This window comes from Chelonia mydas, chromosome 14 (assembly GCF_015237465.2).
Source record: "Chelonia mydas isolate rCheMyd1 chromosome 14, rCheMyd1.pri.v2, whole genome shotgun sequence".
NCBI classification, from domain to species: domain Eukaryota; kingdom Metazoa; phylum Chordata; order Testudines; family Cheloniidae; genus Chelonia; species Chelonia mydas.
Window position 1 is genome coordinate 7,123,269 of NC_051254.2, and position 20,310 is coordinate 7,143,578.

The 20,310-nt window shown below is 39.9% G+C and overlaps 1 protein-coding gene across 9 annotated transcripts in view; it reads right to left on the reverse strand.

The window, feature by feature from the left end:
- Positions 1-20,310, reverse strand: part of CEP112 (centrosomal protein 112) — a 360,739-nt gene that overhangs the window by 208,671 nt on the left and 131,758 nt on the right. For all 9 annotated transcript variants that reach the window (XR_005227706.2, XM_007055085.4, XM_037914553.2 and 6 more), the window contains one exon: positions 2,414-2,549. Coding sequence is in view for 8 of the 9 variants with exons in the window: in XM_007055085.4 (XP_007055147.2) it covers positions 2,414-2,549 (136 nt within the window). In the remaining variant the exon portion in view is untranslated. The remainder of the gene's footprint in view (positions 1-2,413; positions 2,550-20,310) is intronic.

The window sequence follows — 20,310 nt, forward strand, 5'->3', positions numbered from 1 at the left end:
TTTGGTGAATTAAAATAAATCACAAATATTTTACTGTCTTAGATAGCTTCTATATTTCTTTCTCTACCGTTGTTTCACACCATGATATCTGTTTATGAACAAAAACAGTCAATTATTGAGCACTATCCACCAGTTCCATTCAGTAAGATCACAGAAACCACTGTTTGTCATAAGGCAGTCTCTCACTACAATTCAATAAGAATATAAAAACTGCCATACTGGGTCAGACCAATGGTCTATCAGCCCACTATCCTATCTTCACAGTGGCCAGTTCCAGGCGCTTCAGAGGGAATGAACAGAAGAGGTAGTCATCAAGTGATCCATCCCCTGTCACCCATTCCCAGCTTCTGGCAAACAAAGGCTAGGGACACTTCAGGTTTTGCATCTCTGCCCACCCAATACTTTGGATGAAGCTGAAGGTATCATGAACCTGGACTGAGGAGGCATCAATGAATGAAGCCGAAAGAAAGAACAGTTTGGTTATCTTAAATACATTTTCTCTTTCTGTATTTAACATACAAATGGAATGGTATTCAGCACATAGAAAATGAAAAAAATACATGGCAATTTTACGGAATTCAGTAAAATATATTTTTAAATTTCCTGGAGCATTTCAATTTTTTGTTTCTTTTTTTTTTTTTTTTTTTTTTTTTAAAGGAAATTAAAAAAAAACTTGTCAAATGTCTTCATGATGAATATATTTTCAGGATTATTTTGGGAAAACTTTTTCTTGAAAACAAGTAAATTTCTGGCTCAATGAAACCATATCTTCAATAAGAATTAAAATACATTTCTCACTTGGAGCAGAAGTAAAATTTATTAATTTAAGTAATCTTGGAGGAACTAAAGGAGAGATTCAGATTAGAGAAAAATGTAGGACAGTAACTTTGAAATTTTAGGGCCTGTTTTATTGCCCTCAGGGGTCTAGTTTGCAAAATAAAAGATGCCTTTTCAAAACAGACTCACGGCTTTTTTATTTCATAATTCCATTATCGGCTCTCCGTACAAGACTTTTAAAACAGAAGATGCCTTACAGCTCTGCTGCTTTTACACTGAAGACTTTACAAGAAGCAAAACCAGCATTTCACAACAACAAAAACAAATGTTAAAAATATAGGCTGCATGCAAAGCACTACTGCTTTGTTTCTCACCCATATTTGGTTCATATCACACCACTAATACGAATGATTTCTGAATAACATATATATATCTGAATAGTATTTATCTCAATTATGTTTATGCTACATTTCATTTCAGTGATCTGTAATTATTTGTAAAATGTTTACTCCTTTTCCATCATTTTACCAAATCAATTTCATACTGAAACAACACAGTAAACAAAAAAACTTTTCACATAAGAATCTCTCTGCGCTGTACATGGATTATGCAGAAGCAATCCCTTTAAGCAGTTGAAAAATGTTGATTCTTATAGTATCATACATTCGTACAGCTCCTTTCATCCCAAACAATGCTGAAGCACAAATAATATTTTTCAGAGATCTATTGACGGTCAGAAGTGGCAACTGCAACAAGACCACATCTTCCACAACAAGACCATATTGCTCTCCAATGCAAGAGGAAAGCCTCAGAACTGAAACAATCTCTATTTTATAGAAGTGTTCACCAGGATGCTTTACCACCAGTTGCCCCTTAAATCCATTGTAAGTCTCATGCTACATCATCCTGTAATAAGAAACAACTGGATTTTCCCATTAAAGAGGCAAGTTGGCAAGGCAGAATGGATCAGGTCAATTCACTAGACTGAGATACCATAAGCATTTTTATGACATTAGTAGGCCACTCCATGTACCTGTGTCTCCCTTTATTTCTCATCCCTTCCCACTCTACTGTTCCTCCTAGCTCCTTCGGGCCAATACATTACATCTAGTTTGTTCTGTAAAATGACTAGCACACTAAGTAGTATGTAAATAAATTATCATTAATAGTAATTTTCAAGTGGGAAAAACACTTTTGCTGTCATCTGCTCATCAGTGACCACCATCAGAATGAGCCTGGCTCTGTTCTTATTGAAACCATTGCAAAATTCCCATTAATAGGAGAATGACGACATGTCCCTAAAAGAATAGCCAGAGAGACAAAGTTGAAAAAGTGCGAAAGTATAGACATTGTTCCATAAAAGTATATAAACTAACACATTTTACTCTGAATCCCGGAAAATCTCTAATCAGTAATACAACTGTAGATAGCCGTGTAACAATGACAATTCTGGCTTTCTTATAAAGATGAATCAACTGCTAACAGCCCCCTCTGACTTGCTAGCAAAGTCACTACATTGTGAAAGATTTTGATGTAGCACTATCAAGTGAAACATGTTTCTGGCATTATAAGATCAGAATATGCTATCCTACTGAGACAGAGAGTTTCAGAAAGGCTGGCATTGTGACCTTCTCACCTGCTGTTTCATTTCAGCATAGACTTTTTCTGAGTTCAACTCCACCTGCCGCTTAAACTCCTCCAGGGCAGCATCTGCCTGCTGGGCCTGCAGCCTCTGTACCTCTGTCACCCGAGTCAGCTGCTCCTCCTTCTCCCTAGAAAGTCACAGAAAATTTTCAGAGTTCAAGTATCAAATAAAAGAACAAGTGTGCTGGCGTAAAAGAAAGGCCTTTAACCCTATCAGTTTAAAATAGTATTCAGGTTTCAATTTCCTGTCCCAGCTTATGCCAAACTTTCCTCAGTAATACTTTGAAGAACAGAACAGTAACCTGGGTAAGAAGTCTAGAATTATTTTTCACTTTCTCTTATTGGATTTAGCAAGCCTGTACATAGTACGGATATCATGAAAGCAACACCACCTTCAAAGCCCTCAACTAAGTCATGACAGCTTAAATAATACAGCTTTATTGTGCCACATATAAACTCTTTCTTTAATCTTTCCTTCAATAACTATAATGTATCTTCCACTGATATTTAAATGAAAAAAATGCTTTACAGTAAGACTATATTGTTCCATTAACTGACCACGATCATGTCCCCTGTACATCTCTGCCAAGGGAGACACAGGATTATTCAACTGCCTGGCATAAAATGTTAAGTGTTGAGAACATGAGGCACATGGTACCTGCATAGTCAAATCTAGTGAAAACCCTTAATACCATGTTTCAGAGTAGCAGCCATGTTAGTCTGTATTCGCAAAAAGAAAAGGAGGACTTGTGGCACCTTAGAGACAAACAAATTTATTTGAGCATAAGCTTTCGGGGGCTACAGCTCACTTCATCGGATGCATCAATACTATGATACCCATTCAGCCTTTACAGAAGTGACAGGAGTTAAATTTCTAAGTCTTATTATCCCAAGGCACTATATCTTAATATATCGAAGAATGAATTACTATTTTTAGGAGTCTGTACACTTATTTGCATTGTTGTTTTTAAAATATTTACAAATTATCAAGATGTAACAAAACTATCAAGATATACATATGTAAATATATGTATATAAGCAAAAAATCATATGCATCTGCCACTGTACTGACATATCACTGTCCTAATTAGTAAATAATTTTTACACATTTTGATGCAAACTTTTAAAAGGAAGAAAAATATGTTAATCGGAAATGTTTAAGGATACTATATTTTAAATATCAAAGGCCAGATCATAGAAACACCTTTTAGCATAGATAGGCATAGCATGGTGGCATAAATGGCAACAGAAAAATAGTTAAAACAAGGCCTGGATCTAATAGTGGTTCTGGTTGACATTTTCATTTTATACACAGGGATAGCCCCTTATGGTGAATATCCCATTTCTTGACTCATATGATTGCAATTAAAATCAGACACGTTAGAAATGGAAAAGACCAACTAAGTTATCTATCCCATCACCCTGCCAGCACTGAGCTCACTATATACCAACAAGCAATCTTTTAATAAAGGTCTGGGAACTGCCAATTCTGATATGCTGGAAGTTGTTGCATTCACATCCGCTTCTACTGCTTTCATAACACACTTCGACAAAGAAAGCATCCTAAATCTTCGCAAGTTGGAGGACCAGGAGAGGATTCTATCCTCAAAAAGATCAAATAACTTTTGTAGATTATGGCTAAATACACTCAGAAAACTAAATGGTGATGTAACAACAAAAATATATTTGAAAAAAATACCCTATATTTCTGCTGACCTGTACCACCGTAAGAGAACTCAGACGTAAGGAGACTGGGAATTCTCTAATATAGAGCATACCTATTTTTCCCCCCTCCATGTAAAAAAGGAACTGGGGACAACAAAAAGACACACATGCTAATTTTAATTATGATGTTTAGTTGGATTTTCTCACGAAATACATTGGAAATATCCTGGTGAAAACAGTTCTGCCATTTTTCTTTGTCAACCACCTTAGCCTTTTCATGCTCTCGCCGTAATATTGTTAGCTGGTATATATAACCCTTAGGCAAACATTCTTTATGCTCGATGCCAAAACATTTCCATTTTCTAGTTTCCTTTTATGGACTGCGTAAAGATGCAGTCCTCTACATGAATTTAATGCACCACATTTCCAACCCACTTACATACCAGTAGCTTGTTCTTTTCACAAACAAGCAGTACCAGCTGCTTTTTCTTTATATAAAACATTGTTTTATTTCTGTAACAGTCCCTTAATTTAACCTATGAAAATTAAATACTGCTTCTTGGTTACTTTTAAAACTATGTACATATTAAGTTGGCTCAACCTCCTTTGCATTCCCTATGATCTTGTCTGAACAATGTAGGTCTCCCCGTATTCTTTTACACTAGCACACTTTTCTCATGTTTCATTAAGCCAAAGTTCTTTGGAGTGATACATACTTAATGGCATTTCCTTTGTTTTGTCATGTTTCACACTTTAAGCAGAAAAATAATAATGATGATTCATAACATTTGGCAATTCTATGGTAGCTTCCACCCAAGTTTCTCAAAACGCTTTACAAACATTATTGGATTACTCTCAAAATATTGCTGTGAGGAAGGCAGGGAGCACCATTTTTCTGATAGGAAACCTGAGGCACAGCAAGGTTAGGCAACTCGTCCAATGACGCAGCAAGACAGTGATTGAGCCAGGAACAGACCTCAGAACTCCTGACTCCTAGTTCTATGCTTGAACTACTAAACCATTCTCCCTTTTAAAAGATTACACACAGATAAGTGGCACAAAACCAACATATGGTTTTATCTCTCTGTAGATTCAATGTGCAGAGGGAACTTCTAGGTTTTAATTTGTACCATACCATATGATAGTCAGGAGCTATGGGTTTAATGATATTTGATACAGTTTACAATTACAAAAAACACAGGCAAATTTCTCAGAACTTATGTACTGAGTATAGCTCAATTGCCAAGAATACTCCTGCACTATCACATGACAGCTGAGTCATGCATTGAGCCAGATACTTTACCTTCATATCTAGACCCAATCATCCCCCTGAAATCCATGCACTGACGGGGGGCATCTGCATGTAGAAATTGGGGAAGGAGAAGGTTCAAAGCAGAGATAAGAAGAACATGCATCATTTCCCCCCTCTTCCAGCCCCATTGGGATTCTACAAGAAAATTAATGCAGCATAGGTTGAATTAATTTTCTGCTGGGTCCCTGTATGCTGTAGAACCTCTTTAAAGTGAGGCAACAAAAGCAGACAAACTGGAGAGATCCTAGCAGAATGCCACCAGTAAGGTGCTGCTCAGGAGAACTGATTTAGAGGAAACATGGCGAGGGGAATCTCAATGACTTTGTAATCCTCCCCAAGGCCCCTACTCAATCCTGGGAGACAATTTACTCTTCCTGTCCATCTGAAGCCTTAGCATCAATTTCAGATAAAAAGTAACTCAAACATGCAGCCTATTCAAACATATCCCCACTGATAATTGACAAGAGACAATGGAATTAATTGTCTAGCCAATAACGTGATAAAGTTAAATTTAAAAGGAGGTGTCAGCAGGGCCAGCTCCAGATTTTTTGCCACCCCAAGCGGCCGGGGGGGGTAGGGGGGAAAACCCCGATTGAGCTGCTGCCGAAGCGGAAGGGAGGGAATTAAGGACCCGCCACCGAATTGACGCTGAAGACCCGGACATGCTGCCCCAATAACTGATGGAGTGTTGCCCCTTTCTATTGGCCGCCCCAGGCATCTGCTTCCTTCGCTGGTACCTGGAGCTGGCCCTGGGTGTCAGTCTTTATGCTATTAAAGAACTTCCTAATTGGTTTTCATGCATCTACTTCCTTGAAGACTAGAGTTTCATACTGAAATATTATGAAATAAATGCAATGAACTCTACTTAACCTTTAGAAATCTGATTTTATGTACGCACCTTCCTTTCCTTCAAGGATTTAATCCCATGAACTGATACAACATGCTCATTATAATCAGGAATAAGACTTCATTTTTTTCAAGGGTGTGGGCGTCAGTACTGTCTACTTGTTATGCATTTAAGATTTATATTGGAGCTTAGAAAACATGTACAACAATGGACTGTGGTTCACAAATGTAAGAGCAGCTTTATTTTTTCCCCCAGACATTGAGCAGTGTGCCTTGCATGAAGCACTAAAATATTCACTTTGAAGATTATTTTTTCTGTTGTACTAGTTGTGGGGCCCAGTACAATACACTTACATCACTCAAATCCCCTAAAGCTGAGCTGGCATGAATATAAAAAAAAAAAAGGGTGAATTTACTCTTTGGCCCCAATTTATTTATAAAAAAGCAGCAAATTCCCCTTGTGTCAGTGTATAAAGGGTAAGGCAACAGAATTAGCAGTCTTACACAAGCACAAATTATCGCAGTTAAAAGACTAGGATGAAGACTAGGATGGCAATTTGAAAAAAAAGCACTGTGAAGTGTATTTATAAATGGAGTATAAAATGTTTTTATTTACTTTTCCTTACTGCTTCATCATAATCATTTCCCTCGGCTTCTAGAATGTCTTCCTGGAGAAGATAATCAAATGCAGTAAGCTATTACAGTATTACAAATCATATCAATGGAAAACAGGGGTGGTCCAGTGATTTACATGAGATAGAATAACCCCGAGAGGCTCTCTCAGATGTAGTATGAACCAGTATTGTTGTGAGTAAGGTTCCCAAGGGGCTTTGGATGCCTACCACAATAAAATAAAATAAATAAATAAATAAATAAAAAGGCAACACTGGCAGAATGGTAACCTAGGGTAGGGAAGATAAGCCAATCTATAAACCAGCCATTCCCAGCATAAAGAACCCACCAAGCACAAGTCTTTCATTCATTATGACATTTCAAAATTCTCTCTCTCTCACACACACACACACACACACACACTTATATATGTATAAACACTTACAAAACATTCCTGGGTGATTAATTTTATTCCCTACCCCCACTGCTCAGCACACACACAATCTGTAATTTCTAGGGGTTTTCAGTAATATTGAAAATTTGTAGGTCATAACAGTCCTTAATGTTTTCTTGTTAAAATGATACCAGTCAGTCAGATTCATGACTATGTAAGTTCTTTGCCAAGTCCTCTTATATTTTTGGCAGCTGTGGAAACCCACTTATAGAGACTCAGCAGCCTAATGCTTATAAAGTTTGGTGAAACCTATAAAAGGAGATGAAGTAATCACTTTGACAAAGATTTATTTTACAGAAGAGTACGTTTTCCTGCAGCCTAATGGCACGGGCACAGAAGACAAGAGTCTGAAATATCCAGTTTATGAGCAAGGTGTATGTACTAAAATTCAGTGTGAAACATGCTGCAGTAAGGCAAAATTGCTCTCCCTTTCCCTGCTTTCTATGCCAAAAATATTTGTGAAGACAGCATTAACATAGATGGCTTCATTTACAGTCCTGAGATTTGTCATGTGCCAGCCACTTCAACTTCCTTAAAAATAAAGGAAAAGAATTTTTAAAAGTAACACATTAGCATACTCTACCTTCTGCTAAGTATTCCTGCCATTTAAAATTGATGTATTTGGCTAACCTAGGCATTTGGCAACTACTGAAATTATTGAAAGCTTTTTCTACGGAAGCTAGAATAAAGCCCATTATGTTAATTTTGGGATCAGATTCTGACTTGGATTATGTGCCTGTTTAAGGGCATAAGAGTGGATTAAGAACCCAATTTCTTTCCCAGTGTGCGATACCATGACTTTAGGTTCATGCCACTAGGTGTAGGCAAGGCTATTCACCCACTTACACCATCCCTGGAGCAGCTGAGTGAGGACTAAATGGAGATTCCCACTCACTGTCATTGGAGCAGATACAGTGCAGGTGAGTAATAATTTACCGATGGTGTAGGCCAGAAGAATATTACTACTCCCCAGCAGTTAGGAAGATGCAGAGGATGGACTGTTAGTCAGAAGTATGACTCCTGAGTCACAGTGCCTCCTAGGGCTGTTCCTGGAAGGTGAGGGCTTAGGAACCATCCATTTGCTTAGGGCCATAATCTAGCCCTTAGCTACTGATAGTCACACCAGCTACAATATGGATAATGACAGGAACATTTCATCATTATTAGTTTCTGAGAGTGGCATGCTGACCGCAAGCCGTAACAGCTTCACAATCCCAGGGTAGTTAAAAAGAAAAAAAATTTTAAAAATGGTCACAAGAAAAGAAAACAATGTAATTTATAATGCCCAGGTATCATTGTGGAGTTGCACTGAAGCAAGGGAGATTTAGGTTACGTATTAAGAAAAACTTTCTAACTACAAGGATAGCTAAGTACTGGAACAGGCTTCCAAGGGAGGTTGTTGAATTCCTGTCATTAGAGATTTTAAAGAACAGATTAGACCAGTGGTTCTCAAACCTTTTTTCGTGGACCACTTGAAAATTGCCGAGGGTCTCGACAGACCACTTAATGATCTTTCCAAATGTTGTTTGTACCGGTAGCTAACTATTGTAAAGCGCTTTGGATAAAAGCACTATATTAAAACACCCTTAATAATAATTAACATTTTTTTGTTCTACAAATAAAAGCACACAACTCATATTTTCATATCAGTAGTCTTACCTTTCTAATGTGATGGATGTGCCCTCTCTCCCCCGCCGCAGCAGCCCCCGAGCTGGAGCTGGGAAGGAGAGGGGAGGTATCTCCCTCTCTCCCCCACTGCAGCAGCCCCTGAACTGGGGCTGGGAAGGAGGGGGGTATCTCCCCACGACAGCAGCCACAGAGCTGAGGCTGGGAAGGAGAGCCGTCTGTCCCCGGCAGCCGCAGCCCTGGAGCTGGGGAAAGTCGCCTCTTTCTCTGGTCGCTGCAGCCCTGCACATCCCAAATTCCCCCCACCCCCTCTTCTCACCCCACTGTCCCCTCCCACCTACCTCCTATTCCCCGCAAGGCCACCATCTCACTTTTCACGTGTGTCTTCTCCAGGGTCAAGGCACCTAATTAGTGGAGCCATGCCTGTGCGGATTCACTAATTAGGTGGATGGCCCCTCATTCTCTCATGTGCGACTGCCCAGGTGCACACCTTAGAAGGAACTATCTGCGGACCACCTTTAAATGGAGCTTATGGACCACTGGTGGTCCACAGACCAGTTTGAGAACCTCTAGATTAGATGAATACCTATCTGGGATGGTCTAGGTATACTTGGCCCTGAGTCATCATAAAGAACTGGATTAGATGACCTCTCAAGATTCCTTCCAGACCTATGAATTTGTTATTCTTTTCAATGCAATTGTCCTCATGATTTAAAATGTCTTTCCTACCAGAAGAATAAAGAGAATTTCAGATGGGTAGTAAATATTCAATAGTTCATTCATTAAAAGTGTATAAAAAAGATTGCATTTAATATATATTTGGTTTCTAGCACATCTCAAATACTTTTGGAAACTTAATGCCTTTTTGTTTCAAATTTCCTTGTTTTTCCCCTATATGTATTAAAAAGTAATGCAGCTGAAACAGCTCTGGGATACTACCACCATAAAACCTACTGTTTCCAGTTTGAGTTTTCTTACTCCAGTATCAACGATATAGAAAGATCTCCTCTATCACCCCCACCCTTTTGTCTTGTGCAGTGAGGTCTAAAATGGCCGGGGGTGGGCGGGTGGGGTGCGGGGGGGGGAAGGAACTGCCTAAAACCTATTGTTCAACTGCAGTGTCACACACTTCAGTGCCATCCAGGTGCAGAAAAACAGCTCAGCTAGACTGAGAGGGGAAAAATTGCTTCGAGTTCAAATACAGCACTCCCCTCAAAACAAAAGGAACTTCTCAGTTAAAGTTCCCAAGCGGTTTCCTAACCACCTTAACTCTGCCTAGGCTCTCACTGAGCTGTAACAGCATCGGGCAAATACAAATTTGGCTTTTGTGGCAGATATTTAAGAGCCCTCTTTAGAAGAAGTCTCTTTGTTATGTAATAAGCATTATGCAAACAATGTGCACTTAATTGGGTACTTAACGGAAGCACCCAGTATGTAATAAGTCTTCTCATGCAGCTACCCATTTTACGTTCAGACATATATTAGCTTCTGTTCATTCTCTCTGAAGTACCTGGCATTGGCCACTGTTGGAAGACAGGATACTGGACTATATGGACCTTTGGTCTGACCCAGTATGGCCGTTCTTATGTAGGTGGCCATGAGCAGCAGATCTAGGGGGTAATTCTCCACTTTCCCTCACCACTCTACCTCTGAGTGGCCAAGCAGCCAGAAAAAAACACGCAAAGCTATTTTTGAAGAGTATATTGGGTGTGAGATGAACACCATAAACACAGAGCAATATGGTTACCTGCACAGAGAAAAATTTGGCTGTGCTGAAAGGAGGTAGATTTACAACTGTCTAATGAGATAATGAAAACCATAGACTGCAAGCACTGTGTGCAAAGACTGACTGCCCCACTTGTTAAAATCCATTTGATATAAAGCTTAAGTACATTTGTTAAGGAGAAGTAGATTTTAAAAATGAATCCTATTTCTCTCTCTCACCTAAAACACTCAACCCATATACAAAGTCCACATCTGCTACACCTGTGGTGGCATAGCACATGTCATTTATACATGTATCTACCTATCTCTTCCTATGACACACATTCGAAGAACATGGGTAATAGCTGTATTAATTTTTATGAATATTATATTTATATTATCTGTGGGTTTGATGTTTGATGGTTTGCTTGTTAAGTATGAAGTCAGTTAACTTGGCTCCTGCAAACAAAGCTAATGACTCTAGACAACTCTAATTGCCTTGTGCTCAAATGGACAATACAGGAAATCCAAGGTTGGAAAATTATCTCTGATCCCCTCTGGAGAAATTCACAAACCACTATGGACCAGGTTCTGGGAACTCTGAAATGGTTAAAAGACAGCCTGTGAATTCAGAGAGAGCCTCTAACAGAGAGCGGGTCTGCAGAGATGCAGGCTGAACCTCAGACTCAGCAGGGGTGACTGGGAAAAGTGGAACCTGCCTAAATGGGCAAGGAAAGGATAAGGTTAAGAGGCATGTAGATTCTTTTTACTTTTAACCCTTTTCTCTCTACTTGTGATGTTCCTATGGATGGATAAATCATAATTTATTTTGAACAAGCTGTTTTCTGTCACTGCTGTTACCAGCCTGGGTCACAGGTCCTGGAGAGGATTCCATCGCAGGGGGAAAAACCAGCTGGATCTGCTGTAAGTAAATACAGGTGGTAAACATGAGGTTCTGTCGCCTGTTGATACAGTCTAAAACTGAGATGAACCAAGGGGCTCTATTCAGAGAGGTGCAGAAGTAGGCCTGTAACCTGAAAGAAGTGCCCCCGGAGAGACTTTCTCTATCTTTATTCTACAGCCAATTTGCATATAACAATTTAATTGGATGTATGAGGGAGACTGCACAAATGGGTGGACTATTTTGCCAACTGCCGCCCTCACAAATCAACACAAATCTCCCAGCACAATCTCCCAGACACAAATCATCACAACACTGCAACCAGCATACACAATTATCCCAAACACATAAGCCTCTGACCACAGCACACACACCTCTCATTCACCATCTACACAACTCTCCCCACACAACACAATCCACACACAAATCAAAATAACCACCCACACAACACCACACCCAACACTCACTATAAACTCCCAACGGCACTCTGAAGCCTAGAATGTTGAGTCAGTTGGAAGCAACAGAAACTGCTACAAGCATGGCTGACAGGTCCCTTTGCTTGGAATATCATCAGGTTCATTCATCACTGGGCTTCACAGTTTGTTACCATGCAATTTTTAAGTTCTCAGACATTTTTTTTTAATCACTTGACTTTACACCAGTGTGACAGCACACATTTTCAGCTACTAGTAGATATATAATGATGTATCCTGTCAATGAATGCAGGGTCAACGTTAAAGTGACTGTGGCCCTCTGTGGGAGAATAGTGAGAACTGAATTTTTAAGTAAGAATTTCCTGAATTTTTTTTTAACATGTAAATTCTCAAGGACTGAGTACAATCATTTAAAAACATCACGACTCTTCTGTGAAATAGATACCATTATCCCCATTTTACAGATAGGGAAAATGAAAAAGCACAGAGGTTAAGTAACTTGCCCAATATCACACAGATAACAATTAGCTAAAAAAAACCCTCTCTCTTTTTTAAAAACAACTGGATAACGCTTCCTTGAACAATGGACAAAACCTTTATGAGTCCCACTGTAAGGTATCAGGGTATGCATGATTGTGGGTTTATGGAGGGTACAGCTGTGGAAAGAGCTTTAAAATTTAATTGCATCCATTTTCTTCCGTTTGTAAAAACAAAGGTATTTTAGTTGTGCATAAGATTACAAAGAAATCAACAACTCAAATAATAATAAAATAAGTAATTAAAAGAGCAAAATATCCTAGTTTCAAGAACTTATTCCTTAACATTGTAAGTTTCTGCTGCAGCAAAGGCCATCTAATAGAACTCTAGTCTCCTTTGCAAGTCTCAATAGGCTATGCAGGCATTTAATATGGAGATTTACACTTAATTACAAACTTACAAATGCAGTCACTAAAGTCTTAAAGCATACCTGAATTCCCAAAACATCACTTATGATCTCAGACAGCAATAAAACTGTGCATGATAATGGTTCTTCTAAATACATACTCTCCACGGTGCCATTCTCAAATTTAATCTGTACTTTCTTCAAAAGACAGAAGTTAAAAGCCTTACTGTGTGACATTATCAGCTCTGGTATTTACGGCATAAAATATTGAAACATATGAAATTACCAAATACAAGTCCACCCACTGCTTACTACATACTTGCTCCCCGGCAGACAAGTATTCTATATACTCTAGCTAGTAACCCCAATGTCCTGTTCAAATTCTAACTTGAGTAGTTAGAGTCAGGTGCAGTATTTGTTTGAAACTCTATTCTTGCTCACCTTCTGTCCTAAATTGCATTGCTGTACTCTGTTAAACCAATGCTTTCATATTCCCCGGAGAATACAGTTCCATGTACATAATTAAAATTTTGAAGTGTTTTGGGATCTTTTAAAATGAAAAGCACTATTGAATGCAAGATATTGTAGGCAGGTTAATATTTTTATTATTAAAAATATTAGCTTCCATCCTGAGTCACTTGTTTAAACCAGTTCATCATTTTACTGTATATTTTCTAGTTTATTTAAAGGGTGCCAGTTTTTGGAATGAGTGACAACATTGCTATATTTGTGGTCACTAACATTTCCAGGCATATTTCCTAAGGTGTTGAATCTAGTTAAGTATGAAAGTGGGAAACGAGAATTGACCTTAAATGCCTTCTATAGCTTCAACGGGATCCATTCTTTATTGTCTATCCAGTGCTACAGTGCCATTGGTTCAGAGCTGTTAAACAGTCACCTTGGTCCACCTCCTGGGTAAGAAATAGCTACTAACCTTTGTTCTTTGATATGTGTTGCACGTGTCCATTCCACTGTAGGTGTGTGCACATCCAATGCACAGATTGTGACAAAGTGGGACTGTTCTTAATGTTTCCTCTGAATAGTGTGGGGATGCCTCAGTTTCCCCTAGGCAGTTCTTAAGTATCTAGGGGGTGGGGTAAGGGTGTATGATCATTGCAGAGCCCTAGAGGGCAGGTGTTAGCAGGGGTCTGGACACAGAGAATGGCCGACACCCTGTTTCCTGGCAACTGATGGCCTGGGCCCTTCCCCCCTGCCAGGTGAGAGCTAAAGGGTTGGAGAACAAAGGAATCAGGTGACCTCATGGCCCGGGAAAGGGACAAAGCCAGAGGAGGAGGGGCTGGAGGGAGTTTCAGTTTGGGGCTGGCCGGGACATGGAGTGAAGTGCAGACGTGGTTGTCTGGCTCACTGCCCCCCAAAATGGACCCAGCTGAGGGGTCCTGTTCTCTGCACCTGCAAACTCTGTTTTAGACCATGTTCCTGTCGTCTAATAAACCTCTGTTTTACTGGCTGGCTGAGAGTCACGTCTGACTGTGAAGTTGGGGTGCAGGACCCTCTGGCTTCCCCAGGTGCCCCGCATGAGCGGACTCGCTGTGGGAAGCGCACGGAGGGGCAGAGGATGCTGAATGCTCCGAGGTCAGACCCAGGAAGGTGGAAGCTGTGTGAGCAGTGTGTCCTGAAAACAGGCTGCTCACAGAAAGGAGACTTCCCCAGAGTCCTGACTGGCTTCATGAGGAGCAGTTCCAGAGCATTGTCCAGGGACTCCGTGACACAGATGTCAGAGATTTTTTCCCCAGTGGTACCTTTCAGGACGGTCCAAGTGCCCCCTGCTGCCTCTCAACACTGGGTACAGGTGTAGAGAGGAGCCACCCCAACCCCCTCAGTTCCTTCTTACTGGATAGACTCCGGTAGAAAGGGGAAGGAGGGTGGGTCACGGAATGGACATGTGTAACACATCTTAGGAAAAATAGTTACAGAAAGATTAGCAACCATTTCTTCTTCTTTGAGTGATTGCACAGATCCATTCCACTGTAGGTGACTGACAAGCTGTTCGTTCTGGAGGAAGGCTCGGAGTCTACCTGAACAGGGACTAGAGGACCACACACCCAAATCTGGCATTGTCTCTAGATTCAGGGGAGATGGCCTAGTGTGAGGCAAAAGTAGGGACTGTTGACCAAGTTGCCGCCTTGCAGATGTCCGAGATGGGCACGTGAGAGTGAAAGCCTGCAAAAATGTCATGAGACCTGGTTGAATAGGCTAATACCCTGTTCAGGGGAGTCATGTTAGTCAAGTGGTAGCATGAAATCTAAGAATAGAAAATCCAAGAATAGATTCTTTGGGAGGATGCAGGATTGCCCTTCATTCTGTCTGCAATTGCGATGAACAGCTGCAACGTTGACCTAAATGTCTTAGTCTGATACAGATAAAAAGCCAAAGCTCTTCTAATGACCAGAGAATGGATCTTTTCTTTGTCTTTATGTGTATGAGGCTTTGGAAAGAAAGTTGGTAAGTAAATTGCTTGATTAATGTGTGTGGCACTTTGCACCTCAAAGCAGCACCCTGGAACCCCCATATTAACCCCGTCATATAATGATGATATCTCATACAAAGCATGCCATGTTAGATATCATACAAAAAGTCATGATCTGCTGAAACTCATTGATCTGTCAAAATACGTATATTGTTAGTGAATATGAAGTTGAGACTTTTCTGTATGATTATTACTGATTATAATATGTTGTACGTTTGAGAGCCTCCATTGCTAGTTCTCCAGTGACAGCAAAGGAGGTAACCCACTCCCAGGAGGGTGTTAAACAACCATTAAACAGCAGGGGAGTTGTAATCAAGGGATTTACAATGCTGTAAAAGTTCTGCACAAGCATCACACAATGGGAGATTGCTCAATTCTCTGAATCAGCAAAGTCCACTAGCCCAGACATGTCCTGGTGTTTTCCAGGCACATGGACTGAGGATATAAAATAGGGGACAGTGCTTCTTCCTCGGCGCTAGTGAATGGGAACAGTGCCAAGAGACCTGTGCTGACAGAAGCACTCCACACCAGTGCCATGTCCGACCAACGTGGCTCCAACTCTGGTCTGAATGCAGCTTCCATCAACATGAACCTTAGCCTAGCCTCTCTGTCCTTTTTCGTACGAGACTTGAGCTGGCGACAAATCTGGCAATGCTCTCGTACCTGAGCCTGAGCCACTAATTCCTCCAAGGCAAGATCTCAAAAGAGAAATTCTTGCTTGGTTCCGGTACGAGGGGAAGGTAGCTGGTGACTCTGGAGCAGATTTTTATGATGCTTATCCAAAAAAAGGCAGATTATGGTGGATGTGGGGATGACCCGGAAGCTGGTGGAAAACCCCAAGGGTTCCAGAAGGGCCACTGGTACTGGACTGGGACCCAATTATGCCCAGGCCAGCAGTCTTTATGTGACTGCCAACGCTGGGGATGAAATGGCGTGTGATTGTTTCACTCCTTCCCCTGTGAGTACTGAACCGATGTCCCAGCAGAGTTTTACAGGGTCTCCACCTAAAATTCCAGCTCCCCCTCCCCACATCATGCTGAGTTATACATAGAATTCTGTACTGTTTCTTTTTCTCGGGCAATATTAAATGGCTACATTTCACCCAAGAAGTGTCTGTGTTTTAAAGATGGATACAATGTTTTGATAAATTAGGCATGTGTTTAAGTACTTAGCTAAATCAGGGTGATAATGCCCAAAGGAGAGATGAAAAGGACCCAACACTTGGATCACCAAAGGAAAGATTTACACCATTTCAGTGACTCAGGGCCTGAGACTGTTCCCATTAAAGCCACTGGCAAAACTCCCAGTGACGTCAATGGAACAAGGATCAGGCCATAGTTTTGTTTTATTCTTTACAATCAGCTAGTAAAGCTGGTAAAGCCCACTTGGAAAAATGCAAGATCAGAGTCAAACATGAAGATGTAACAGAGATCATAAAGCACAGAATGTTAAGTAGCTGTAAAATCCCAAATTTAAAATTTACCCTGCTCAAAAATTTTGAAATGATCCAAAAGAAAAACATAGAAGTTCATGGTAGAAGATATTCCATAATCTGCTGTAAATATTTTCTTGTCTATAAACAATACATGCACAAAATAACCATTAGAAGATTCACATGTATCACCATCTACCACAGATAGCTGATATTTTATCGTATTTTTCTAAACACAAAATAGAAAGTAAGGCCCTAATCTGGCCATCTGATCTGCATGGAAATACCCTTTTGCCCTCATGGAATCCCATTAATATTAATGGAGATCCATGTAAGTGCAGGAGTTCCCCAACATGTATCCAACTGCAGGATCAAGGACCAACCAGTATTTCAGATTGTAGGGGTGGAGTAACTGTTGGAAAATAAAGATCTCTTAAGGATGGTAACTTTATAGACCAGCTTCTCTTTAATTCAATCTTTAGAGATGCAGACTTTTCAGCTGCATAAAATAATATATACTTAGGATATCATATGCCTTTAGAATTGAGGGGGTTAACATTCTGTACTGTTTATTGTAAAAAAAAAATTCTTCATTTTTATGAAGAATTCTCTGAAACACAAAAATACAATTTTACTTTTCATGCTTTATTACATTTAATAAACTGTAATAATGAAATAATAGCTTTTTATATAAATTATACATTAGGTTTAAAAAGCTTGCATCTTATATGTGGTCAAATATCTTCTTTTAGAGGCAGTTATTACCAGCAAACAATGAGGAAACTATGGCTATCTTTTACAATGACAAAGCTCAAACATGTGGAATATATGCAGAACCACTTCTTTTTGGTGTGGAGAGAAAGACAGACAGTGTGAAGTCATTCAAGCGGAATGATAACTAAACCAAAGCCAGATCAAAGGAATGAAGAAGAAAGGCTGAAATGTGAAGCTGAAATATTTATTGACTTCAAAACATCATCCCTGTCCTGTCCCTGGGCACTTTAATATTTTGAAGCTGCTAGAAAGCATTCTAACTTGTATTCTAACTTGAAGAGAAATAAAATAAAAATGTGAAGTAGACAATCTTATTTTTTTATTCTGATTTTAAGTATATATGGGCTTGTCTAGCTGAGAAAAGCATGAATCCCACGTATAAAATGTTTACAGTTTGCATAATTTTGGATGTTAACATCAAAAAGCTAGTCTGCATTCTTTCAAGTATGCTGTGACAAATGAATGATATTTAGAATACAATTATTTTAAATGCTTTTTTCATAAACTGCATGTACTTGTTTTACATAAATCATGGGGTGATATCAACAAACTAAACCACTACATAAAGCCATTAATGTATTTAGAATAAATATTTCATATGTGTAGAAACACAGTTATGAGAAAGAACAGAAATACAATTTAGTTATGTTCAGCAGAAATGCCTTGTAGATTAATTAAGGAGATCATGATTAAATATAATTACTACTATTATTATTTGTATTACCACAGTACCTAGAAGCCATAGCCATGGTCCAAGGGGCAGTCATTGTGCAGGAGGGCTATACAAACACAGAACATAAACACAGTCCCTGCCCCAAAGAGTTTACAATCTAAGTATAAGAAAAGGGACAGCAGATAAATACCAACAGACAGGGGAGTAAAAGGTAACAATGAGTGAATATTAGTCAGTACGATAAGCAGTGGTCTCAGCACTAGGGATGTAAATACCGTTAAAAGTTAACCGTTCAGATGATTAAAAATATGTCATTTAAACTGTTAAGCGGCTGGGACCGATCCTGCTCCGGCAGGGTGGTGGGGCAGTGTAGCTGGGCCCGCACCGGCAACCGCGGGGCCGCAGGTGTTGGCGAGCCAGCCAGCACAGGGCTGCTGGGGTCAGCCTGGAGTTAACCGTTAAAGAGGGTTAACCAGTAAGAATATTGTTCACCAGTTAACCTTTTACATCCCTACTCAGCACACCAGCAGCCTAAGCGTTGTCAAGATTTTTGTAGGCATCACAACAAAGGAGAGTTTTAATAAATCTTTTGAAGAGGAGTAATGAGGAAGCTGTGCAGATTATTAGATGGAGCTACTCCCAAGTATTAGGGGCAGCATGGAAAAAAGCACAAAGGTGGTTGTTTGAAAATTTAACAAGTAAGCAAGAGAGGCTGGCATCATGGGGTGACTGGAGGTCTCGATAGTGAAAGAGATAAAAGGGAGAGCGAGGATAGACCATGAAGGCCTTGAAAGTGAACTCAAGAAGCTTATATTTGAGAAACAGAGAAAAGGGAGCTAGTAAATGGTCAAAGCTACAGGCTAGGAAAATGGTATTTGCAGCAGCATTCTGCATCGATATGAACAGAGCAAAATTGCATTTGTCAAGTCCAGACACACGGTGGTTACAGTAATTGAGAGACAAGATGATGAGAGCCTGGATGAGAGAGTTAGCTATGCGGATGGATAGGAAATGCCATATTTCTCAGATGTTATGCCAAAAGAATCTACAAGATTTAATCATAGGTTGAATGTGAGGACCTAGAGAGAGGTCCAAGTTGAAGCTGATGCCCAGGTTACATGAGTGACAGGCAGGATGGGAGTGCTGTTCATAGGTGATCAAGAAAGGAGACTGCGGGGAGGGCTGAGTTGGGGGCAAGATTAAGAGCTTTTAGCCATATTGAGCTAGATCTGACAGATGGACATTCACAACAAGATGTCAGAGAGCCAGGCTGTGTTTTTAGTTTGGACAGGAGACAGGTCTGGAGCAGAGAGGGAGATCTGAGAATCACAGGCATTTGAGACGGTAGTTGAATTTGTATTGGTGGATGAGATAAAGTGTAGATAGAGAAAAGAAAGGCACCAATGACACTGTCTTAAATCACTGAAATCCAAGGACTGGTTCCTTTTCATCTCTTGCCTTTGGATATCATAGCCTCAATTCAGCAAGTTATTTAAGCACATGCCTAACCGCAAGCACATGAGTAGCCCCACTGATGTCAATAGACTACTTTCATGCTTAAATCAGCAACTTTTAAAACCCAACACAATTTATATCATCATCCCAAATTCCAGTCATGTAATGGTATAAAATACATAATCTGTGCACTTGTAAACAGTGTGATGTTAGAAACCTTAATGGGACAGTGTATTTGGGAAAATTATATTAAAAAGTATATTAAACAATATATCATAAAAGGTGAATCCCTTTTAACTCCCCAGACACTGCCACATTTGTTCATGGTGAGTTTTCACATGGTTAACGCCATGGGACAGATCCTCAGCTGGTATAAAATTATCCTACCTCCATTCATATCAATGGAGCTAGGACAATTTACACCAGCTGAGGATCTGTCCCAGTGGGAGTAAGAGCTGCAGAACCCAGCTAAATATTTTCAGTTTGTTACTCTGATATTGCAAAATGTCTTTCAAAGTACACTACACCTAGTGTATTATTTGACCAAGAGGTGGGAGGAAGAAATTGGAAGAAGTTCAAAAACTAGAAATATAGTAAATTAAGGAAACTGGATACTTTCGTTAGACTGGT